Genomic DNA, 26,811 nt, shown 5'->3' with positions numbered 1-26,811 from the left:
TATATCTTTCCCTGAAATTCCATTGCTTCTAATGACACCACATGTATCAGGATGTCGTTTACAACCACACCAAGACCGTACTCCATACAACTGTTGTACAGTATGAACTTTCCGATATATGAATATACATGCGATTAAATTAAATATGCATCAAAAAAACAAAAGGGAGGAGAGAGAGAGAGAGAGAGAGAGTCCTTGGAGTTTGGATGCTGCAAACCTATCTAATTGATGCTATTTGACACCAATTCGTTCATCTAGGAGCTTTATGAATTGCCAGTGCGTAACAGCTTCTCATATAACTTTCTCGACACCTACAAAGAAGTTCATAATGTATAAGTTAAATTCATGAGGGTTGAAAAATCTTGTTTTAACCCCTTAGTTAATTATGAAGCAGATCTAGGAATTAATTATCAATTCAATTTTTGTTGTTGTTGAATAATAATTAATTTAGTCAATCACAATTATAGCAATTTAAACAATAATGAAATCAGCAAATCACCAAATCTGTAAAAAAGAAAACAATAAGATATACAGACAACATAACACATATGGTGATGAAAATCGAACGTCTTCAAAGGAAAAACCACTATGAGGGTGAGACACCCCAATTAAGGCATTCACTAACTATAAGAGGAGTTACAATCTCGAATAAAACCTTTGTTAGTTAGACTCTAGAATCCTAGTAGATGATCGACTTACTGTTGCAACCTACAACAACTTTGGAACGTCCAAATTTCTTCTACATGAAGCCCTTCATGATAGACCTGTCCATGTTAATAAACAGAATCTTTGACCAACACCAAGGCAACTCCTCTAAGATTGATACTGTAATGAACTTCATTAGTCATAGTTTCAAACTCTTTGATCACCAGATATGGATACAACTCGAAGGAATATACTCTTCTGAACTCAGGAGTATATAGGGATGGAAGCTTTGCTTTTCTCTTTGTTTTGCTCTCTGTTTCTACCTCTCCAGCCACAGAATTATAGAATAATAAGCCCTTAGAAAGGCGCTGTGTGTAGGGTTTAAAAACACAACGCACTGATTTTAAAAAATAAAACATGTCATTGTGTCTACAATTTTTAATCGATCAAATAATAGTCGAAATCCTTGTTTTGATCTATCAAATTTGATCAAATGTCTATCTAAATACATACATTATGTAGGATTCATTGTAATCATCATTGAATATAGTAAAGATGTAGCTATCTAGACCTTTTACTATAGATATAAGTTGTTATGCCAAACTACATTGATCCCTATATTCTCTTATTCTCATTGCTTCTGCTCTCTTCTCTACATCAATTTTATATCTTCTTTAGATTTTAACATCCATGAAGAGGATATGAATTCGAATCCTCCTCCCCCACTTTTTGTAAGGGAAAAAAAAAAAATCTTAAAACATCATTCAGTCAATGGCGCCGTTCTCATTAAAAAGACATTAAAATTTTAAATTTAAATAAGGACATACTCGATGGGAGGATGGCGAGCTACGAACAAGGCCTGCAGATCCGGCTGGAGAATTTGGTATAGATCTTCTAGGGGAGGCATATAGTATTGGTCTCACTAGCGGTGGCTGTATATAAGGGGAAACGGGTGAACGAAGTATAGGAGTGTATGAAGAAAGTGGAGATGGCTCTGGTGTTCTCCAATAAAGATTAGAAACAGAAGATCTTCTGGGAGACCTCGATGATGATCTTCTTGAAGATCTCAGGTTGATTCTAATCCTGGAAAAAGATAAAATAAACTAAATATCAAAGACATTTCAAAATCAACAAAATGGTATGGAGTACAACAGCATATACGACAAAAAGAAAAAAGTAATGGCCATTAGTCCATTACTCACTTGTTGTGGACATCAACATATTCATCAGTTTCATCCAGTATATCTCCCTTCAATACATAAAAAAAATATCAGCTTTCTATATAATAAGGGAAAAAAAGGATTTATTACAAATAGGAATGTAAATGTAAATTTAATGTTTTCAAAAGCTGAAATTCATAGAGTAGATCAAGGGGCTTATGTCCAATTGAGGAAGATAATATACCATATAAGAGCACTACGTGACCCAAAAGGTCAAACTAATGAATTTAAATCCAATTATGTTATATTAATCACTCATTCTTTTTTATTATCATCTAACATGAGACTCCAGTAATCAACTAATCACACCACTCGCACACGTTAATATTCCATCATGTGCAACCGATATCAAAATTATAAGTTAACCAAACTTAAGGAGAATCAACGAAAACTCGCATATTCAACCTGTAGCAGTTCCTCCAAAACATCTTCCATTGTGATGATTCCAACGACTTCCTCATCCAAGTTGCTTGGGAGATCTAAGTTTTCATACAAAAATTTTTTACTTCCTTGCTCCCATTTTTTATTTTGTGAATTTAAATCTTTGGCTCCTTCCTTGGCATTCTTTAGTGTTGAACCATGATCATCTGCATCACTAGAGTACAAAGGGGATGAATTTGTGGAGATACTCAAACGCTCTTTCTGTTCAAGTGGAGAATAAAATCCTGTGAAATCCAGAGCCATAACCTTAGACACCATGGCAGTATTCTTTGCCCATGAATTTGACATATCAAATAAAAAAAATAGTGAAAAATATATTATCAAGAAAACTCTGTAATTCTATGTCACCATGCAGTGTTACCTTTCCTCTCTCCTTGCATTTGATTCGATTTTGGATTAATGTTAATATCCAACACGGTATGGTTGCTTACTGCACTATTCTCAGTGTCTTTGACATCCTTCTTACACTTAACAACAACAGCCATATGGCTATGACCCTTCTGGAATTGATTCAGTATATCATATAGTGGCCAGTTGTCATATACCCTGTCATAGAAGATATATCGATTCATGCATTATTGGCCTCGAAAACAATAGCAAGGTCAAATGAATATGAAAGTTGTTAGAGTTGTTGTTTAGTGATTGAGAAAGAGAAAAGAGAATAGCTAAAGTAAGAATTTAATGTGGTTTGGCCTGAAGACCTATGTTCAAAGTGAAAAACCTTCACATATACATCTTTACCATGTGATTTGTAAACTCCCGGGATTAGTTTTTCCATTTTACAAGTATATGGGTCTACAATAGGTTTAGCCGTTTAGGTCTCTTTGGCCTTAATATCTTGAGCAAAAATAAATGTGCAAGATGCTAATTGTCACATACCATCTCGTATGGTTTTTCATTACAAATTTTAGAAAGAAGATTAACCCTTTTACAAAATTATTTTTATAATTTTTTGAAGTAAAACGGTAGAACAATAGTTAGTTATGGTGTTGAAACTTAAATTAGAATGAAAATAGCCAAAATGAAATAGAAATTATCTTACTTAGGTATTCTCCTGATAGTCATATATTTAACTGGAGTTTCATCTTCAGGGCGGCTGAAGATCAAATTCTTAACCTATGACCAAATGAGAAAAAGATGCATTAAAAAAAAAAAAAGATTTTTCAAATATTAATTTGATAACAACTGTTGGGTAAATTGGCATAGTCCATATGTGTTATTAACTCAATTCTATAAATTCTGCAGTACCATTTAGTTCCTAAGCTGCTTACCAGAATGAGGCCAATGATGTTTTTTGGGCTTCCCGAGTAGACAGGTATTCGACTGTGACCTTTGCTCAATACTAAGCCCATTGTATGCCTAAGGATAGAGGAAAGCCGAATTATAATAATAGAAAAGAATGATATTAATATCACTCAAAGATAGAAGGTAGGCACATACATGTCAATTTTTGAATTTATGTCTAGACAAAAGGTTTCAGCAATGGGTGTCATAGCATCTTTAGCCATCTTCTGTGTTAAATCTAAAGCACCGGTAATAATAGTAGTTTCATGATGTGACAACTCTCCTCCTTTCCCTGCCTAACATTGAATATCAGCATGTCAAATTGTAACTCTCTCTGCTACCACTCAATCATATTGAACACAGTACAAGAAGCAAACCTTATTTGCATGCAAACCGACCAATGTCTTTAGCTCTGCTCGTCTATAAAGTGCAGAATGCCCTTTGCCGAGGAGCCAATCTAACAGCTGCAATAAAAGAATCCCAAACAAATTGTGAAACCAAATTCCCAATTGTCAAGCTAAACATAAAGGCAAAGTGCCTAGACAATTTTTCTCTCTTACGTTGCCATACCTTAACTAGTTCAAAATTTTACTTTCAGTCAAAATGTTCCTCTAGTTATATTTATATTTTGATGCACATGTTTGGCCTATGTCGTTTCTAATAAGATGTATCTGCATTGCTAATTAATGTCATTTAGGTGACTGGTGGCTCGAAAACCACAATACTGAAGCTGTTTAATTATTTGATCAATGTGTTTGCACTGTTTGGCTGTGGTTATGAGTTTGAAGTTCGAACCCAATATGTCTTAATGCACCTTAAATCCATTTCAAACCCTTGGTTGCTGTCACAACTCACAAGTCAATTAGTACCTCAGCCTTATGGTGCTTCTAGTGTTTTTGGTCTGGCTTCTTTGGTGGAGTTTATTAGTTTATTTGCTTACATACAGCTTTTTAGAATCTTATTCTTCAAAGTACAAAATCAACAAAAAAACTATTCCAAACTCACACTCATTCATAAGATAAATTAAGCAACGCTCTTCTGTTCTTGTTAAAATGGATTTGATTCTTAAAAAAATTAAATCAACATTCTCTATTCTTGGAAGCATGGTAGAAAAAGAGAAACTATAGTGGAAGTCAGAATTAAGGAGATGGAGTTTCAATGGTTTGGCAATTTGTCGAAGTTTGTGAAGCCAATGTAATAGACATCACGGAATATAGCAATAGGCTGGTGATTTGTTTTAGAACTTTTTGCATATTGGCTATTAGTGAGTTTGCATATTTTTATTAGATTAAGCTAGGATGGTAAACTACAAGTAAGAAAGAGACATTTTCTTAGATTAGTAGGTCAGCTGTTGCGTTTGACTTATCAATAGGTGGAACAGGTTTGGCTTCATACTGAATATTATTTTCTAAAATGCATCTTTCTTTTACTTTTAGGTGATAAGTCTTTTGTAAGTCTTGTCTCTTTTGTTTTGGATTGTAGCATAGATTGGTTGTCTTTCCTGTATTTTATACGAAATTTCACCATCCAGTAAACTGAGAGAGATTTCATGATTTAGATTGAATATAACAAATCTAAAATTGTATAACATAACATGATGCATACTATAATACTTATCTCAAAGCGCCCGTCGGACTAACTGCACTCCACTACCGATCATCCTCCACTAGTTCCTAGTGTGATAATTTAGAACTAACTCTTATTTTAATTACTGATGTCAATGGTCGGTATATCATAGCAAATCATGAGTGCAGCCAAGGAAACTAATAAAACATTTAGGTGAGATATCTATCATTTAAATTACCTTACTAATCGGATATGATATGGGAAAGAAGATCGTTAGAAGGAACCGGACAAAGACAGACATTTTTGCTCCAAGACTTAGTCCATATCTGGAACAGACAGCTTGAGGGACGATCTATGAAAAAAATTATTCATATAAGGAGTACATAAAATAATTTGATAACACCATCTATGTCTTTGAGTTTCAACAATTAATGTTTGGAAATACAGACTTTACCTCTGCACATGCAAGTACAAGAGTAACCGATAGAAGAACGGCAGCCCAAGATGGAAGCATTGAATCCAGAAAAATGGGCAGTGCCTTAAAAAACGACAAATTAATAATATTTGCAGTTAATACAGATTCAAAATCCTACTGTTAGAATAATGGTTAAATGATTAAACTTATATTTTTTTTAACTGAAGTTTTTGGAACTAATTTTTCACATATACCTCCATAGCCAATGATTTTCCCAGAAGGAGGGTGCACAAAAGCAAATGCTCATTCTTAACAAGTGGCAGTATCTTTGCTGCAAATCAATTAGCAAAAGAAAAGAGAATCAACAAACATTGATAAAATTTTCTTAGTATAGTTGAAGGAAAATGCATAGACGTAGAGAAATATAATTAAATGCCAACCTGCATATTTCTGGTCTCGTGGCCGACCAGCCTTAGTGAAGACCTCAAGTTCAACTTGGCTGAAAGACAAGAGTCCTAGTGCAAGTCCGGATGTGATACCAGCAAATAACACAAGCAGCACACATATAATTAGGAACATCCAAAACTCAAGCGCACAACAAAGCACACTATCCTCTCTCATTTTCTTGTTGGATGAACAATGTGTGGCAATGAATAAGGGCAAAGAGATTGGCTTTAAATAGAAGTGGGATTTAACAGACAAAGAGCAAAGGCTTTGTGTTTTGGAAAATGTAAATGAAGATATATATATATATATATATATATATATATAGAGGGTGTTCAGAACGAAAAACAAAGTCTCAGCTGCTGAATAGCTAGCTGCTTTTCTCTACAGATTCTAAGGAGAGAATCACTCATGTTTATTAATCATGGAATAACAAAAAGGAATATCCATGTTTAAATGATAGAAATTAAAGTAAAACAATCGAAAAAAAGTAAACTTTAGATCATCAAGAACTTTGATTGATAGTGAAAAGGGGGGGTGGGGTGGGTTGGTTTTTAGTTACAATACACATAATACTCTCAAAATTTCAAATAATGGACAGTCCGAGACACCCACTAAAGGCAAAAAGATGACCATATATATGATGGAATCTTGGAAATGAACCTTCTACGTGCCTTCACTGTTGTGAAACCGTGTGGTAGATAGCTCATGCATAAATAAACACGTAGGTGTGATTGGGGTAGCTCGTATCTGGGTTCGCAGTTACAAGCAATGCAGTCCCAAGTAGAAACTCCACCCCAAGAACAAGGGTCCCATTTGAACTTTCACATGAAAAGCTTTTTGTTCTTGGGGGTAGTAAAAAACATGTCCAGCCAAAAAAGAGAGTAAAAGATGAGTAATAATTGTGCAACTTGATGATGAGAAGTTCTCTGATTGGGTTGATTGGTCAGTGGGATATGGTAAGAAACGCAGAAAAGTTAATTTTCAAAATGACCTCTTGGTAGATTTATTATTGGAAAAACCATTTGATTTTATATATCTAACATCTATCTTGGGGCACTCACTAATTGCGGCGCCTCAAGGAACCAGCAGTATCATTTGGGATTTGGCAAAGAAAATGTCACCACTGTCATCACTACTTTTAACAAACAAACAAAAAAGCCAGCAAGGCCTAAAACTTTTATTTATTATTTTTATTTTTTGGTAAACCAAGGCCTAAAACCTCATTAAATAGTAAGTATTGATAGCGATAAAGGTTCATATGTGTCCAGGCATTTTTTTGGCCGATTACAAAGTCCCTTTTTTTTTTAATTAATTTTTATAAAAAAATTATAATAAGTCAATGGACGAGTAAGACCAAATACCTAGGCCACAAATTTTTTTTTTTTCGAACGAAATGACTTCTTTAGGACTTTTCTTTTCTTTATCTTTTTCTTGGAAAAAGGGTAAATAAACATGTTTTAGGCCTTGAAATCTAAGTCAGTATACGAACAAGCCACATGTCTCATTTTCTCTTTATGGACACAAAAGGACTCTTTTGTGACTAATTATACATTTAAGTCTTGAGGCGCAATTCAACAAACAAACAAGAGCAAGCTGATTTGGCTTGCTTTAGTTAATAAAGTTCATGTCTTTCATTCTCAATAAATAAATAAATAAAGAAAAGAGAGCAAGGCCCTTTTAGGCTATAGGATTTATAATTTATTTCTTTGACACGGACTGTTTGGAAGGCCTGGAGATCCTACACAACCACAGGCAACACATGTTAGATATTATATGACCATTTAAAAATAAGAGTGTAAGTAGGGGTGTCTATGGGTCCGATTGAGTATAGTTTTTGCTCAACTTGTACTCAACCTGATCAAATCAGGTGGAGGAAACTTCAACTCGTGGTCAATTTAAAAGAAGCAGCAGATTGCATGGATTTGGCTCTTCATAGGTAGTTGGTGTATTGGTTAACATTGGTAATTGGATAGCTAACAGTGAGAAGAGGCAATAAAATGCTCAGAATGACGAAGATCCAATGAAGATTTTGCCAGATCCGGAAAGGATCTTGCCAAATCTGGTAGATCTCGTTGGATTTAGCTTTCTTCATTGGTTGGATTGGGTGGGTCAGTTTCTAGAGAAAGAAACCCACCACTTGACTTGCTATTATCGAATTTTGAAGGTAGGGACCTGTTCTAGACTGCCATAGTCACCAGATCGGATTGAGTCCAATTCGAGTCCGATTAAATCCTTTAAGTGGATTGGATTCGGTGGGTCTGTGAACACCCTTACTTGTAAGCCTAACTGAAATCATGTGATCTGATGACAGGGGAGCTCGTGACCGAAGCCCCAGTGAATGGTGATCGTAACTATAACAATCCTAAGGTAGTGAAATTCCTTGTCGGGTAAGTTACAACCTGTACGAAAGGTGTAACAAACTAGGCATTGTCTCAGAGAGAGACTCGGTGAATTCAAACTCAAGAGAAAAGTTAAAGGAGGGTTGGGTAGGTCGTTAAGGGAGTGTTTTTTGAGTGAATGATATATATGTTATGCTTTAGTAAGGAAAAAAGATGCTACACACATGAAAAAATAACTAAAATTGTGATTCAAAATTATGAGTTGCCAACATTTCGTTAACACTTTCAATACGGTAGCACCACTTAAGTTTAGGTGATTATTAAATAAAAAAACTTTTTATTTTTGTTTTAGGAGGGGGCAGGCATGGATGTAAGCTAGCTAGTTGGTTATTTCTATACATTCTTGAGGTCTTTTTGAACCAGCTTAATTCTTGAGGGAGGATTAAACGTAATTTTTAAAATTTTAAACTTAAAATTTAATTTTGTATATTATAAAATAATTATATATATATATATATGTATATAGGGTTGGGTTCAAGTTACACTTAGTGTAACTCTAAGCAATGTTATACCATCCAATAACTTATTAATGAATTTATATTTTGAAAATTCCACTGTTAGATTATATGTTCTATATATTCTTGTTAGGTTCTAAAGTGTAGGACTTTATGTATTTAGAACTCTAATTTGTATTGTTGGCAAACCATGATCAAAACAATGTGTTTAGAAGTGTTTAAAGCTAGCTCAAAATTGTATGTCAATGTAAAGTTGGAATTGAGTGTAAAGCAGAAAGCAGTGTGGCTTTCGGCCTGGCTCGATCGATCGAAGCTTAGGCTCGACCGATCGAAATTCGGGCAGATTGCTTTTCTGCAGAATTTTCCAACTCAGCCCTAGTTGTTTTAAAACGTTTTTAGGGTTTCTTATTTGTCCTAAGTATAAAAGGCAAACCCTAACCACGTTTTAGTGTTGCTCATATTGCGGTTTGTGTAAATCTCTTGTGAGATCTAGAGGAGCTTTCCTTTACACAAACTTAGGGTTTTCAAGGAGGAGATATTCTCTATACCTTAATGATCAAAATAGTTGCTGCCATTAAAGCTTAAAGAATACACAAGCGGGGGTGCTTGTAGCTGGTGGGAATCCAAGAAAGAAGAAGTCCGTGGATTCGGAGCTTGCACGTGGTCGTGTCAGTAAGCTCTACTGGTTGGTAGCATTAGGAAGTCGAGTGGGGGTGCTTGTAAGTCCTTTTGTATGAACTTCGATTCTTTCTGATAGTGGATTCAAGTTTACCTTGAGGATAGCTAGGTCAAATCCTCTCCAGGTTTTTATCGGTTTGGTTTCCTGGGTGATCATATCGTGTGTTATTTATTTTCCGCTGTTTTGCATGATTTGATCTTTATTATTGTGATAACCTAGACTTGTTTAATTGGACTAAGTAACAACTTGGCTAATTACCTAGGTTTAATCAATTGTTTAAGGGGTCTAAAAACTATCATATTCTAAATATGCATGTCAATTTTCATATCAATCAGATGTTATTTACCATTTGATTCATAAATTCATATTTTATGCATTATTTCAAACTACAAAAACTTGAATTTATACAAGGTTTTTTGAGAGGCTAATGACTTCGCAAAAAAAAATCTCACTTGATTATTAAATATTTCTCCATAGGCAACTTATTGATATTACTTGCAACATAATCTTGAAGTTTTTATCTATCGTTGTCTTAAGCAAAGATAGATAGATAAAAAATTAAAAATTAAAAAAAAAAAAAAAAGACTTGAGGGAAGATAGGATACTGAGCAGATATGATTATGTGGCACTTTACGTATGGCGTCTCATGCAGAGCTATTAATGCATTAAAAAAAATAACTTGGTCATGAATGAAGTATGATAGACAATGATTTTCCATGCAGTTTACATCAAATGGAAGAGTCCATGCATCATAAAAAATTGACTCCGGTCTATCAACGAGGACTTGCATTTTTAATTAGGACCACGTGTTTTCATAAACTAACCTTTAGATAATCACACATTGCACGTTTTCGCTGCTAGATTTCATCAGCGCTGATGAAACCTAGCAGAGAATACATGCATATATCATATATGCAGGCAATATATGTACGAGAAACAAACAGTTCTATAAGTAGCAGAAAAACTCTCATTTTCATAAGTCATGTTTGTATATCTTTAGATTTTTAATATTTAATTTGAATCATGAAATGATTTATGTTCCAAAGTAATTATCTGAATCGAGCTGGGGGAACAAGGCAGTGGTGCATTGGACCATGTGAAGATTATGTTATTACTCTTTTTGCTTCGATTCTCTCTGACTCTTGAGGGTTTGAACCTTATAAATATGAGCTTTTGTTCGTAAAAGCTTAAGCAAGCTCAAATTGTTCGAATTCAAAAGTTTGCACATAAAAATATTGATATAAATCACTATAAAATAAAACCGGTAAGATATCTTTTTCCTTTTCATACCATAAGAAAACCCGTTACTATTGATTATTGTTAATGATTTGTCCACTAACTCATAACCGATCACCTTAATAAGAAACCCTTTGTTTGGTGGTACCGAATTTTGACCTTTCCCAACAAAACATAAAAGAAATAGTCACCAACTTTTTGTTCCCATGCATTAGGTGAGAGAGAGAGAGAGGGATTCGAACGTAACTCAAGTTCTCCTCCAACTTTTGAAACTAACATGCATGTAACATCCTAAGTTCCAACTTGTCCAATAACCTCGTGCCTGACTATATTAGAGTTTAGAAGTAGGAATTCCTTCACATACGAGAGGAGTTTTAAAATCGTTGTTCTTGAGGGAAGTGAAAGCTGTATTGATGGAACTTTTGGAGTGCCTTGTACTCTATTTAATTAATATAACTCATTATTACGTGGGAATAGAGAACACCATATTAGTTGTTTATAATTATTTTACTTGCAAATATATAAAAATATTTACTCATTTTTTAATCAATTTTTAAACAAATTGAAATGGATTCTATCTGCGTTGACTCTGTTTAACTTGTTTATTAAGCGTGTTACATGAGTTATGTAGTATCAACTCACTTAATAAACAAGTTACGTTAAAATTAAGAAATTTTGACATGGTTAATTATTAAATGAATCATGTTTAAATTAATCTATATAGTCAAGTTCCTTTACCCAACACGGTATGAATATGACCTACTAACATGAATTGCAAATTGCCTTTAAGCACCATATCAACATAAATGAGTTTTTCTACAAAGCACAATCAAATGTAATAATATTTTTACTACAAATTGAGGAATGCCTACCATATATATAGGTCAGTGTAAATTTATTAAAATATTAAAATATCATACTTTTACTCGCCCCAATTAAAAATAATATTGTAATGAAAATGTTGTGATATGCCTAGACTTTCTCAAATAGGACGGGGATATGAAGGCAAGAAGGAGAAGGATCGCATTAAAATTTCCTCCACCCGATTAAACGACCAACCGTTTCATGACAATTAAACGACAGGACGTTTTAACTATCTCACCAAAACGGCAATACCAAACAAACGTTTAATGTTTAAACTTTCAACTTTCTATCAAAACGACAAATCTTTTTTATTGTTTAATAGGAAAACGACGACTTATGACCAAGGGCGGTATCTATGTGCAATTCTCTGGCTCTGAATGATTTGGAGTGGGGCAGATGTGCCTCCAGAGTTCCATAAAGAATATTATTACTATTAGAACTTGACGATGATCTTCTTAATGGTAGCAGATTGATTCTTATTCTGGAAACAAAACAAATTAACATACATGAGATCATTCAAATCGGCAAAAAAATGGTGTGGGATTGGCATATTGCATCAACATAAATTAATGGCTATTACTCACCTGTTGTGGACGTCAATATACCCGTCATTTTTTCATCCCATATATCTTCCTTGACAACACAAGTAAGAGCATTTTAGATTTCTTAAAACATGTGAAAACAAAAATAAAAACCAACATTGATCCCAAGTTGGCATTTTAATCCACAATTCATGATATCTATGTGCATTTTTCGATTAATTTATGCTATATACAGCCTTCTAAAGCCCGCTTTTTCTATGTACAACTATGTTATCAAAAAAACTAATCTAAAAATCAAAATGCACGCAAATATTTAGGAATACTCTTTTCCAAAGTTTGGTATCAATCACTCTGATCCAATCTAGAATGATCCACTTATACACCTTTTGCTTACATGAATGTTTCAAGAATGAAGAGAGCAACCTGTTCCTAGAAATATTAGCAACATTGTAGAGGGGGCATTGGTTTGGCATGGAGGGATTAACAACATTCTTAATTAGTAATTATGCTCTACATCACGCAAAAAACAAGATTTCAGGAGAGAAGCCAACTTCGGATTAGTTCTTTGCTCTTCTTCTGGTAACTAATGTATTAATTCCTTGATAAGATAGACCGGACTAGTACTTTGTAACTTTTGTTTTTTTGATAGTGTAATTCATTATTAAATTAAAGATATCTATTAAAGAACTTGTGTCAATTTCATGAATCATTTCAATAGGAGCTAATCTACCATGAGAATCATAGAACATGAACTCCCTTTAAATTTCAACAGTATGAACTATAACTTTTTAACATTACCTGTAACAGCTCCTCCATTATATCTTTCATTGTAATGATTCCAATGACCTCCTCATCCAAATTACCTCGATGAGACTCTACATTTTCATGTAAAACATTTTCATCTCCTTGTACACTTCGTTTATACTGTGAAGCCAAATTCTCATCTTGCTTGATGACATTTGCCGTTCTAGCACTAAAGTAATCTGTGTCAATTGAAAAAAGAGAAGATGAATCAGTGGAGATACTTAAATACTCTTCCTCGTCAGTTAGACATACTCATGTAAAATGTAGATTCACAACCTTCAGACAGTAGGTAATTCTGTTTTTCCATGAATTTGACTATGGCACTAGTTAAAAAAAAAACTACAACTAATGTAAATATGACACTTACCTCTATGATCTACTAGCATTGGACATGAACTTGTATTGGTGTTTATAGTAAGCATACTAGGGTTGCTGATTGAACTATTTGCTAGGGCTTTAGCATCCTCATTGCTCTTAACGACAACAGCCATGGCTATGACCCTTCTGGAATAAGTTCAGTACATCATATAGTGGCCAATTGTCATATACCTATTATAGAAGATTATACAATGTTATCCCATTGTAAGGCAAAGAAAAATAGCACAAACATTGAACACAAATTTGTAATGTTTTAAGAACTCACAAACAATTTTATAAGAAATAGCATGTTATGCTGTTAGCTTCAAATTTACCATCAAATACTGTGAAATGTGAAAGAAATTCTTATACCTAGGAATACTCCTGATTGCCATATATTTGATTGGCATTTCATCTTCAGGGCAGCAGAAGATCAAAGTCTTAGGGCCTATTTGGTACATCAACTTAAACACATGTTTTCAGTTTTTAAACAACATTACACGTATTTCCACACACTTTTTCACCCACATGTATTTTTAAAAAAAATTGAAAACTGTTATTTAAACACACGTACTAAACGGACCCTTAACCTATATCCCAAAAAATAAAATAAAAGGTATTTGTAAATACATAACACCAAAGATATTGCAGTATCAAATGACTGTCCTAGATATGAGTATCATCTGAGCATTATTTTTTTTTTTCCTCTGCTATAGTTGAAACAATTAACATCTTGGAAATCTTCCTGTAAGTGCTTTCTTACTACTTACTCTTCCTTTAAAAGGTATACAAATTTACCAATTCATATAACCAGAAATGATGGTTCATATTGATTAATATTCTGCACAGGCATGAAGTAAGCAATAAGAGATATGGAAAGCTTTGAGTCAAGTATGTGAGGTCCTTACAAGAAATTAACTCAGACCTATCAGTTCATAGTAAACTCCTGTTCCTGAGTTCCTTACCAGAATGAGGCCTACCATATTTGTAGGATATCCAGAGTATATAGGTATACTGCTATGACCTTTGCTCATTATTAAGCCCATTGTATGCCTAATGATGAAGATGAATTGCGATTGTAAGCAACAAGAGGTATAAAGCAAATGCAATAATCAGTTAGAGATGAATAGAGGGGCATATATGTTGAGTTTGCAATTTGTATCCAGGGAAAAGGTCTCGGATATGGGTGTCATGGCATCTTTAGCAGTCTTTTCTGTTAAATCCAGAGCACCAGTAATAATAGAAGTTTCATGATGTGACAACTCTCCACCTCTCCCTACGTAATAACGGATAACAGCATATCTACAATTATTTGCACTATCTACCACCACATATGCAATCATATGCTATGCGGTTTCAAATAGAGTATAAGAAGCCAACCTCATTTGCATGCAAATCAACCAATGTCTTCAGCTCTGCTTGTTTGAAAAGTGAATAATGCCCTTTCCCAAAGAACCAATCCAAGAGCTGCCACAATAAGAATTTCAAACATATACTGTGAAAGAAAAATTCCCCATTGTCAAGCAAAACATAGGAGCAACGTGCCTCAAGAATTTACACTCTTTAAGTATCATTGTTATCCCTTACTTAACTTGCTTCAAAAACTTGGTCTGAAAATTACTCCTTTTATCATTGAGCTAAGCATATTTATTCATCCAAAAGAAAATACAAATTGAGCTAAGCATGTCCTGGATTCCCCCATGACTAGGCCAATATTGAGCCATTCAGTTAACATATATGACATACATACATGAGTAAGAAACAGGATTTGCACTTTTTTTTGCACCTCATTCAGTTTGACTTGTCATTATGTTTGTAGCAATTAGATAATAGCTGTTGGATTGGATGGTAAAGCCAATGCTTAACTGTTCTATATTCTTCCCTAATTACAAGAGGTTAGTCCCAACCCTCTCCTCCCCAAATTCTGTGTGTGAGTACGAGCAGTCTATGTGATCTGGTATCTGTGAGTGTGCTGAAGCTTGACACTATTGTGGTATCCTAAAGGGATGTACATGTACTCCAGTAAAGTGCCATAAGCCTGCCACTGACTGACTCTTGCATCATGCCATTTCAGTTGTATCAATGATTTTGTATTGCTTTTTTACTCGTTTTATATAAGATCAACAGCACTGAGAGTTTTAATTTCCAACTCATTCACCCATCAATTACATATTTGGAAGAATGTGTGGCATGAATCAAAAAATGTTAAATATGATGCAAGTTATAAGAGACATAGCAATTACCTTACTGATTGGATATGATATGGGGAAGAAGAGAAACAGAAGCAGGCTAACAAGGGCAGCAAATTTTGCACCGAGACTTAGCGCATAACGTGAAGACAAAGCTTGGGGGATGATCTAGAGAAAATAAATAGAATAAACAACCTAATAATCGTGTCTTATTTTGTTTCAATAATAAGCTGCACTTGGCAATACAAACTTTACCTCTATAAATGCAAGTACAAGGGGAGCTGACACAAGAATAGCAGCCCAAGGCAGTAGAATTGTGTCCATGAAAATTGGTAGTGCCTTCAATAACACAACATTTAGAACCAATTTACTTTAGAATATAGACTTCATAATGTGTGTGCATGTGCGTGTATATATGTATGACATACCTCCAGTGCCAGCGATTTCCCAATGAGGAGGGTACATAAAAGTAAATGTTGGTTCTTGACAATTGGCATAATCTTTGCTGCAAATCAACAAGCAGTTGATAAAGCTTTAGATTCTTAGAAGATGAATTGAAGGACCACATCATTGATTTCATAATGTAGTAACAATTAAACAACCTGCATTCTTCTGTGCTTGTTTCTCGCCGGCCTTGATGATGACCTCGAGATCAACTTGGTTGAAGGACAAGAGTCCTAAAGCAAGGCCATATGTGATACCGGCAAATAACAAAAGGAGAAAGCATATGAATAGAAACATCCAAAACATGGCTCATCATCTTCTCTCATTGTGAACTACTAATTTCAATAACAAGATTGAAGTGCAAAAAAAGAAGAAGAAGAAAAGATTATAATGTTATAGGCAATTCAGCATGTGTGCGAATTATGGATGAAGCTAATGAACATTGCATATGAAGGTAGCAGACATTGAATCTTCACACTCAAAAAGTCCAATATCCAAGTTTTGTCTCTATTAATTCTAAAGAGACAAGTTGATCTAGTACCTGAAGAATTGGAAATGGGGACAGGGAATTTCATGTTTGAATGGTAAACATTAAAAAAAATGAAAATTACTCTCTAATGACCGTTATTGATTGTTGGGGACTTTGAGGGGCTTTTGCTTTTTTATAATAAGGACAGCAACCAATGAACCCCAACTTGTGGGGAAAACGGTCCATGTGGAGAATTGTCTCTCTTGGCCTGCCTAGGAAAAACTTTGCTAGCCTCTCTACAAACCACAAAGGGACTGTGAAAACAAATTTCCCACACTTGAAAGATCACTAGGACAGTTGCCTCTCCCTCAAACAATAGTAAAAATAAAATGTTATCTCAAGATATAAGTTGGGTCTAGAATTATATGTTATATTTCAGTTTCATTCTTGAACTATCTATTGTTTAGTTTTTTTAGTTTTTTTAGTTTTTTTGTTGATAGAATCTACCGTTTTAAGTTATGAATATTTAAAATTATTTCTCTATAACTACTCTGAAAAGAGAAAGTAAATAAAAACTTTCATTTTAGACTTTTTTTTTTAAGCAATAAAAAGAATCTCTAACTTTTTTTTTTTTTTTTTTTACAATAATCTTTAACCTTACTAATTTCCATAAATTCCAACATCTATGATGAGGAAAACTCACAACCATATTAACTAGGAAGAAAAAGAGATTAGATTCAAATTACGCCTTATGAAATTCTATACAATATTAAAGCACATCATAACCATTAAACTAGATTATTTCTATATCACTTTCACATGCTTGAAAAATATCAAGGCAATGGAAGATGAATAACTATTTAAAGTATAAAAATACATTACATTAACTCAGTTTTCTCTCTAGAACACAAGGATGGTGAGTGGATCAATAGTGAAAATGTACCTTGGTTGGATGAGGCTTGGTGTAAAGAGTTTAGAGTGGGTCTACTTGTTAGATGCCACTAATATTGTCGGAGATGTATGAATTTAGTGGGAAGAGTGGAGCAAATTTCGTGGAATTCACCCCATGTTCTGAGATGAGGATTAGTGGTCTAACCATTTTGAAGTTATGAAAAACACTTAGAAATTTACTAAGTGTTTATTGGTGTCCATACTTTCTCGTGGTATAGACGACCAGGTTCCCCTTGGATGGCAAGATTCTCCTTAGACGACAAGTGATATGTTTGGATGTCTATATTTTAAGCTTGTGGTGTATATTTCTCTTTTCTCCTTTCTGAAGGTTACTTTGGACGTTGCTGGTCTTGGATAACCACTATGACGAATAACACTTATTGTTGATCACCATCAATATATATATATATTAAATTGAATTTCAGCCCAAACAAAAATAATTAAGTGTGCGTTTGGGAAGCGTTGTGTTTGTGCGTTTTGTTGAAAAAAATGTGGGTCTCACAGCACTGTTTACAGACTCATAAAAGTCATCTAAACACAGATTTCAATATAAATTTAGATCCCACAGTACTATTTACACATTTAAAAATTATTTTATTACAATGTTTTCAATAATAAGTTTTCAGTTTTCAGCAAATAAACAATATCCAAACACACCTTAAGAGCCCATTTGGTATGGTAGTTTAAGCAACACTTTTTAATTTTTAAATATTACACATATTTTAACACATTTTTTCACTCACATATATTTAAAAAAAAATACAAATAGTTTTACTAGAACCGGTTACCAAACGGGCTGAAATATCCCCCAAAAAAAAAAAAAATTTTCAAAAAGTCAAATTCCCGCGCTCTGAAAGAAGGCAAAAAGCTGATTAAAAAAAAAAAAGGAAAAAAAGAAAGAAGGCAAAAAGCACTCATTCGGGAAAAAGAGAAAATATCAGCTAAGAGCATGGACGACGTTGATCGATTGTTCGAGTGCTTCAAGTGCGGCGTCTCTCCTCCCCGTAAGCTCTCTCTCTCTCTCTCTCTCTCGTCTGAGAAAACATAACAAATTTTTCACATTTATCGTTTCCTACACTTTCTCGCCAACCAAACAGTGCGTTAAGTTAGTTTTGTTTTATTGTTTTCTCTGTTTACTTACAATGTTAGATTAGGGGGTTTGATCTATATTTATCTCACCAAATTGAGTGTATATCATTGATTACTTACAAGTTACAAGGATCTTAATTATCTGATTTCAAGAATGATTGAAATTTATAAGATTTAAGAATGATTGTAATTTCTGATTCACACTGTGGCTTCAATGCTAGGGTTTGGGGCAATTATTATGTTTCTAAGGTTTAGGGTTGGAGGACATTGATTTTAATTAGCGGTGATAAAGTTCATTATGTTGGATTTCTCTATGTTGGTGTCAATTGGGCATTATATATGTGTGTGTGCGTGCTCGTGTATTTATTTATGCATGTACATAGGACATTCGTATTAGTATGTTATGATTAGCCATATGTACTGAATTGAGTTCGTTGATATTTATTGGTAATTTGATTTATGTAAGTTGGGAATGAAAGAGGGTTGTAGTTACCAGAAGCACTCAAATTTTGTGTCCAGTCCTTGCACCTTTTGGAATTTTCACGGCTGTGTTGTCTTAATGCGTGCTGCTGTTCGAACTTTACAATTTTGTCTAAAATTCAATATCCTTATGGTTTGTTCGGATTGAGGGAGAGGAAGTGGGAGTGGAGGGGAGTAGAGTAGAGTTGGCTAGAAATTAGCTTATTTCCGGCTAACTTTACTCTACTCCCCTCCACTCCCTCTCAATCCAAATGGGCCCTCAGGGATTTCAGTTTCTGCGATTTCATGATAATTATTTCCTTGGGTGACTCGTTCTAATGATTGTGAGAAATTTGTTGGTACTTCTGTTTCAGAATCTGCTTTTAGAGAAAGAAAAAGAAGAAAGAACAAATTGAAGCATGGGAGTTCAACCCAAGAGGTCTCTACATCTCCTGGCATTCCATCTTCGGGATCAGCTGGACAAAGACCAAAAAAAGCAAAAGATGTACAGCTCTCCATTGAGAAAGTATGGATTATGCATTGCTTTCATTTCATGCTTTAATGGTGAATGCTGAAAGTGCAGTCCTTTTGTACTGGTTTGTTGAAAACTAATGCTCTGATGTTTGTTCTACTGCTCGGATCACTAAATTATATATTTATTTGTTTATTGCTTCAGTTTGATACAGCAACAATTAAAGCCAACAAAAATAATCCTGGGAAGCAGTTCTCTCCTATTGTATTCTATGGGTCTCCTAATGGTGTGCCCCCAAAGAGACCATCCAGTTTGTTGCAATTGTTACATCAAATACGTGTTGATCTGAGTGAACAAAATAAATTGAGCTCGAGGTATTTGTGTGATCCTATTCTTCCCTTCAATTGGTGCCTTTTTTATACTATAATTTTTAGTTTCTTACCCTATGACTTGACCCTGGTCCTTTGTTTTTAAGGAAGGAAATATGGGCTACATTTCCTAGGCAGGATGAAGCAATGAAGTTTGCCAAACGGCACATGCAGGTTCGGGTTTTTAGTTATCAAGATCACTTTTCTGGACAACGAAGGTTCCTTGTCTCTACATATAAGGAATTCTGGCAAAGGTTGTCTTTACTATTTTTGTTTCCCCCCGTAATTATTTGCACCTAGTAACTATTTGAGGTTCTTTCCTTCTCATAGTGTTTCTACTGCTGTTTTGCTCAATTTCAGGTACAAAAATATGGATTCCAAATTCCGTCATCATTATGAAGTGATTCAGGAGGTAACAACTCTATGAGAAATAGTGTGGTACTTTACTTATCAAAAAAAAAAAAAAAGTGTGAGAATTTGTGAACGAATTTTCTGTCATGTCCAAAAGTTTGTAACCTATTCTTCTTCCAGGGTTTACCATGCCACCTTTACTTTGATTTAGAGTTTAGTAAGAGAGTGAATGCAGAAAACAATGGAGATGAAATGGTTGATCTCCTGATATCAGTCATTTTTGAAGCCTTACTTGATAAATACTCCATTCAAGGAAACCTAGAATGGATAGTAGAGCTCGATTCCTCCACTGAAGGTAAGTTTGTCTAGCACATGCTAGAGTCCCTAATTGTCTTTGTGTGATGTCCTTCATTGATGTAGTTTATGAAATTTAGTCAGTAACATTATAATGTACAATTTAATCTGATTAATTTTGATTGATACAATTTCTGAATTGCTCACAAACTAGTTATCCTTTCTTCTTCGTCATTTCTTTGCATGATGAGTTGTAGCCAGCAACTCTAAATCAAGCTCTCATTCTGGATTGAGATATAAATTTGGGTTGAGTTCTGAATTATTTGTTTTCGTTTTAATTGGGATGTGATGAGAACAATATTTTTGGTCTAATTGGAGTCATTTAATTAATAAAGATATGGTAGAATATAAATTGTGACAAAATTTTGCATTGTTGTTTTATTATTATTCTTGACAAAGCCAATATATGCCATATCTTTTGCAAGAATATTTTGTGAGTGCTAATATTGTTTTCCTTTTTCTGAACAACAGTCACAGTTGTTTTTTTTTTTTTTTTTTTTTCATGATTTTTTTATGTGAGGAAATTTTGCTGTTGAACATCTATCTTGAAAGTCTTAGAGCGTGTTTCCTTCTTTATTGAACCAGTATCAACCATGGAAGAGACTTGAAATTGACATTAATTACTGAATAAGTTGCAGGTGTATATCCTAATGGTTACCCATGATGTTAAAACATCGCTTCTTTTCCCCTACATCTAGGGTGTTAAAAACAACATTTTCTTTTCCCCTACATATAAAGTTTTAAAAATTGGTAGTGTTCAGCCTGTGATTTCTTCCTCTCCTGTTATAATTATTAATCTGTTTACTGCAGCAAGTTTTAAGTTGTTGAAGAACCAAACAAACACTTCCATATGTTTTTGGAGTTAGCATTTATTAAGCAAAAAGTGAATAGCTTGGACCACCAGGTGTCTAGTCCATTCCTTGCCCTGTGCATGTGTGTTCGTGTGTGTGTGTGTGTGAGAGAGAGAGAGAGAGAGAGAGAGAGAGAGAGAGAGCAATTTTCCAAGGAAAAGTTATAGTTGTATGGTCAATGTGTCTCATATAGGTCTTTGATTATTTATAAGATGTAAAGTATTCTGTATTGCATTTAATTTATCATGAACTTTGTAGATGATAGTTAAGATTCTTGTGTGCAGAAAAGTTCTCTCGCCATTTAATTATTCGCATACCAAAGACTGCTTTCAAGGACAACTCACATGCAGGTGCATTTGTTGCTGAGGTACGCCTCCATGAGAAGCATATCAACATTTTATCTAACAGTGATTGAGATGCATTATTTTTGTTGCTAATTAAAGATGAAATTAAGTATATATTCTTGTTAAAATTATAAATTTTTGTTGCATCTTTCAATATTAACTGTTAATTTTAATTAACCTAGGAAATATAAAGTTAATATATAATTTAGTTATGATGTCTTTATCATGAAGTCTCTTTTTTGACTTTTTGTTTTGTAACATGAGTATATATAACACTCCAGCTCCACCCACATATGGGTGGGTGGGTGGGTGGAGAGTTATATATCCCTGTGATTCAAAATACCACCACCTCTTTTTTGTTAGCCCGCTAGAATAGAATCTGCTTGAGTTACTAGAATCTTTTGTTCTCTTTTTGTAGAAATATCATTTCTTGTCACTATATGATGACATATTATCAGATATGCTCTCGGATTTTAAGTGCAAGGAAGAGTGATGAAAGATTTGAGAAATTTTTTGTGAGGAAAGATTCAACGTCCACCGAACCATCAAGCCAACTTTTTGTGGACACTGCTGTCTATTCTAGAAATCGTTGCTTTCGTTTAGCTCTATCATCAAAGGCAGGGAAGAATTCTGTTCTTTTACCTATGGGGCGATTCAAATGTAAGGACATGGTATGATATCTTCTTACTGAAGAACAATTTTTGAATGTATAATCTAAAAGTAAGCAATGTTATTCTCTCATTGCATTATTTATTATTATTGTTTTATATATATATATATATATATATATATAAAGCAATGCAGGAGCTATTCAGATGCTTCCTCTCATTAACAATGGTGTACATTAGCTTTCCTCTAAGAAAAAAGTTCGGTTACTCTGCATGTGAGTGGCATCTAGTTTTAGGTTTTCAGCCTCAACTGTGGCACCATGCTATTATGCACTCTTATGGTATTCAAAAAGGAAAAAAAAAAGGTTTCTCTTTGATGGCTTGGCTTCATTAATTTTATGTAGGTTCAGGTTTGTTTGTGACCAGTAAGCAAGATAAGCTTAATACTTATATCACTCGTACTGGTATTGGTTAAAAATTTATCTGTGCTTATTCCTTTAAATTTTAAAATATCATGTGCTGTTGCTAAGTTTCATTGCTAGGAAGATTTGGATGAACACTTGATGTATAGGATCATGTATCACCAAGTGAATCCTTACAATAATATCCATTATTATAATAAACATACCTGTCTTTTGAGTGGTTTTTTGGTATGCCTTATTCATTGTCTGTTAGCATGTGGTAATTAATCTTTTATGTCATGAAAGAACAGTGTGAGGAAGAGATGTTCATGGCATCATTGATCTGCAATATGGATGCTGACTGTGAGAAGCTTTTAGTCTGCAAAATGGAGTTAGATTGTGTCAAAACCCTGCTCTTTGATACTGAGGTAGTTTTGGACTCTGCATCTTTCATTGTGAAAATACACTAGAATGTTAGATATGTCTCATGATGCCTTTAAGGTTTTTCTTTATTATTTATTTATTTATTTATTTAATTCATGGGTTTTACATGTCTGAATCTACTGTGAAGATGAAGTAATAAACCATCTTTGGTTTGTGAAGTAGGTAGTTGTATTGAAAATAGATCTATTTTACAACTGGAATTCCTTCTTTCTGCAGGAGAATCATAATATTGGAAATTATTACAGTGCCCCTCAAGAATTTGCATTGAGTGCTTGCACAAGAGATCTTACAACAACATACTTCCTGGGGAAGTCACCATTTCCAGCTCTAGACAAATTTGTAGAATTCATTGCCTCCATTGGCAATGTCTCAGGTGCTACTGCTGGTTTGATACTATACTTTTAAGTTTCAATGAAGTAAAAGCACTTGATTTTTTTTTTAATATTCGGAATTTTATTTGCCTTGCTTAAAGCTTGATTGGGTCAGGAACTGTTTTAATAAGTTTATACATGGCTTTGAGATGATTCTCAATCAATATGATATATTTTTAGACTTGGGTTTGCTTGAGATATCTGTCTGCACAAGTAATAGTACTGAGCTTCTGTCTGTCTCATCTCTCGCTAAATTCACCCTTTTAACAGAAAGATTCTTTGCGTTTAATCCTAAGAATTTTTAGATGGTCTCACTCCTGCAGTCACTGTCATTCAAGTAGTTTTTTATTTTTTATTTTAATTATAGTTTTGTGTATTATCAGCTTCATTTAAGGAATGAGGTTTCTTATCCAAAAATTAAAAATAAAGAACAAAGAATGAGGATAAATTGATTCAGCTTTTAATTGGTCTATCCTTTGATTGATTGAAAGAAAATTAATGTATTAAAATTTCTTTTTTCCCTGTTTTTTGCCTTCACAACTCAGTGACAAAACAATGTATGTACATAATGCTGCCCTCTATATTTTGTTTATCACCTTGTTGATATTGTGATGTAATTATAGGAAAAATACGGAGCTGGTTTTGGTTCTCAGAATATGGACTGATGGTCTACAGCATGTCAAGAAATAGATACTGTGAGCGAATTGGTAGACAGCATAAAAGCAATCATGGTAATTTTCTTTTTTCTTTTTTAATTTCTGCATCTGCTACCTATCATTAAACAGTCCTTACTCTTTGTCCTTTCTTCTCAATTGATTCTTGGCCTATTTATATCAATTTGTTTTGAAGACCCCTTTTTATATCTGTACTTGACTTGGATCCACATCCCATCAAAGCTCTTGCTCTTTTGGTCATACTGATTATCTGCTTGCAAGAAGAATTCCTTTATTTTTATTTATTTATTTATTTTATGACGTGGAACCTCACCAAGGCAAGGCCCTTTGGACCCACCCCAGGGGAGTAAGCCACGGATATATGACTCCACCCACTAAAATACTTGAATTTTTATTTATTTATTTTTGCAGTAAACAAATATTGTTCCATTTTTTTCAATCTTATAGTTAATGTTTGAGGCATAGATACTAATGTGCATCAATGTTTTATTGGTTCAGTGATGTACATTGTTGACTTAAGAAGGGCTGTTTATTATCAGAAATGTTATGATCCTGACTGCAGAGGTGCGTAAGAGTATTTTCCTTTAAAGTTATCAACTTCAATATCCCCTTAATGCATGATTGATCATTTAACAAAGGGTATTGATGGCTTCAGGTTACCGATCTCCCTTACGACCAATCCCGATTGATGTCATTCCTGATCCTTTGGTTTTCTTTGATTCTGATCAGACAATTAATCATGGTGTTTCAAGAGTTAATAACCTCAACCATCAATTTGTTGATAGTGATGAGGAACATGCTTTGCTTTACAATGATGAAAACATTACAGACAACTGCAGTAAAGATTCTTGGTGGGTTGAAGCCATAAGAGTTGCAGATGATATTGAAAATAAGAAAAATACAGTAGAGCTTAGCAACATGGTTAGTATATTTATGATGCTTATACATATTAGATTTGTTGCACTTTCCTACTGCCATCTTCGATGTCAAAACAGCTATAGGATATGTGTTTTTCTTTTTTGGTTTACTGTGGTAGTAGAACCTCTGACCCCACCCATTGCTATGCCTGTAGTATGTTAATGAGTTTTGATTAAACTGACACTTGCTCTTCCCATAAGAATAGGATGGAGAGTGAAGTCATGTGTTCAAAATGCATGATCACAAGTGATTGTGTTACTTAGCAATAAACAAAGAAAAAGAAAAAAGGTCAAACCATTTAAGCATTAGATAAATGAAAATGATGAAGTAAAAAAATGTGCTTAGTGTTAGAAGTTCAAGGAAATAACTCCCATTCCCACCCCTTCCTGTCTTCCCCTTACCAAAAACTAGGAGCTTCATGTTTTAAATTTAGTTAATAGTGAGTGCAGCTTTTTGTATGGGCTGGATGTGCATGTTTTGAGAAACAAATGGTTTATTCAAGGCAAAATTATTGGTGCATCGTGCATACCCCCATTCAACAGCATCGATGCAGTGTTTTTTGAATTTGTGGTTTGAAGTGCATATTTTTCTCATCCAATAACCAGACCATTGAGTAGTAAATGCTCTTGGATGGTAGGACCTTGAAATTGTTAGAAATACAACTGACACAAAGCATAATGCATCTTCAAGCTTGCAAGAATTTGAACTATTGAACCCATGCAATCTTCACTTTTTTCTCTTGTAACCTTATCAATTTTTCTTTTTGCCAGGAGGAGAGAATTAACGATGAAGATGAGGAATGGTGGGTAGCTGTAGAAAGTACTGCATCCCAGGCCGAATTGAACCATTTCAACTGTGCAGGTTAGGGCAGTTGGTTGATAAACATTCTGGCCATGTATACCAATACAGATGCATTCTCTCTTGAACAAAAGATTTTAGCGACTTCTGGCAACTCAACTAGAACAAGTGCTGCATTACCATTTAAACTGCAAGCCACGTTGGTATTCTACTATCTGGTGATCTTGCATGGAAGAATCGGTTTGGAGATCATTTCGCTTGGAATCTGATTGTTATGGGGAAAAGCAAAAATGTAATCCACATACATTATCAATATTTGGAAATTATATTGGTTCTTGCGAAATGATTGTATATATGTATATTTGGAAGTTATTTTTTTAAATAAAAATTTTTACCACTGGCTATGAGAACAAAATGGTATCTTTAAACATTTGCTTAACTAACATTCTTATACTTTTAGTTCAGATTGCAGAAACTTTAATACATAAGAAGGCAAGCTCAAGTCGAATGGAGTCTTTGATTTGATGCCACAAGTTAGAAGGTTAATTATGCAGTAGATAATGACGATTCTCCAGCAAAGTTAGATCGCACTCAGCTAATCAAAGGACCATGCTCAAGTCCTAAAGGACTAAGTGGCCCCATTCTTATATTAGGTTCCATATGAAATATATTATTTATTTATTTATTTATTTTTTCCCTTTGGGAAATACATGTCTTTTAGCTTTTACTACAATCTTTCTTCTTCTTGGGTAAGCTTAAGGATATAGGTTTAAACAAGATCTTGTTTTTAAATTTTGGGATATAATTTGATAATTAATCAATAGATGTTGTACGGTCCACGGCTATTTGGCCTGCATTGAGCTTATGATACGTATCCTAAATGGGCCCATCTTGCGCTGCTT

The 26,811-nt window shown here is 34.1% G+C and overlaps 2 protein-coding genes and 1 pseudogene across 5 annotated transcripts; 1 reads left to right on the top strand and 2 right to left on the bottom strand.

Annotated features, from left to right (window-relative positions):
* Window positions 1-2: 2 nt before the first annotated feature.
* LOC115960896 (DUF21 domain-containing protein At2g14520-like) lies at window positions 3-6,192 on the bottom strand. The gene is made up of 13 exons (XM_031079900.1): window positions 6,012-6,192; window positions 5,826-5,902; window positions 5,611-5,694; window positions 5,395-5,508; window positions 3,968-4,054; window positions 3,747-3,886; window positions 3,578-3,665; window positions 3,349-3,422; window positions 2,668-2,852; window positions 2,271-2,530; window positions 1,848-1,894; window positions 1,473-1,728; window positions 3-311 (listed from the first exon to the last, which is right to left on the bottom strand). The coding sequence occupies exons 1-13, from the start codon at window positions 6,190-6,192 to the stop codon at window positions 264-266; spliced, it is 1,641 nt and encodes a 546-aa protein (XP_030935760.1). The 3' UTR covers window positions 3-263.
* Window positions 6,193-11,966: 5,774 nt separating this feature from the next.
* Window positions 11,967-16,313, bottom strand: LOC115961237 (annotated as a pseudogene).
* Window positions 16,314-18,310: 1,997 nt separating this feature from the next.
* LOC115960895 (DNA-directed primase/polymerase protein) lies at window positions 18,311-26,507 on the top strand. 4 transcript variants are annotated; one of them, XR_004085252.1, is made up of 15 exons: window positions 18,311-18,411; window positions 19,330-19,481; window positions 19,632-19,801; window positions 19,903-20,049; window positions 20,156-20,207; window positions 20,327-20,501; window positions 21,636-21,718; window positions 22,154-22,366; window positions 23,016-23,132; window positions 23,365-23,521; window positions 24,143-24,250; window positions 24,692-24,757; window positions 24,849-25,114; window positions 25,882-26,201; window positions 26,375-26,507. XR_004085252.1 is itself a non-coding variant. In XM_031079898.1 (14 exons), the coding sequence occupies exons 1-14, from the start codon at window positions 18,357-18,359 to the stop codon at window positions 25,975-25,977; spliced, it is 1,857 nt and encodes a 618-aa protein (XP_030935758.1). In that variant the 5' UTR covers window positions 18,311-18,356; the 3' UTR covers window positions 25,978-26,280. The 4 variants fall into 4 exon arrangements, 2 of the variants coding, with proteins under 2 accessions (XP_030935758.1, XP_030935759.1); XR_004085251.1 differs by having other exon boundaries at window positions 26,370-26,507; XM_031079898.1 differs by lacking the exon at window positions 26,375-26,507 and having other exon boundaries at window positions 25,882-26,280.
* The last annotated feature ends 304 nt before the right edge of the window (window positions 26,508-26,811 follow it).

Source organism: Quercus lobata, chromosome 9 (genome assembly GCF_001633185.2).
Source record: "Quercus lobata isolate SW786 chromosome 9, ValleyOak3.0 Primary Assembly, whole genome shotgun sequence".
Taxonomy (NCBI): domain Eukaryota; kingdom Viridiplantae; phylum Streptophyta; class Magnoliopsida; order Fagales; family Fagaceae; genus Quercus; species Quercus lobata.
Note: the sequence above shows the minus strand (reverse complement) of the source record. Positions and strands in the feature narration are given on the sequence as shown.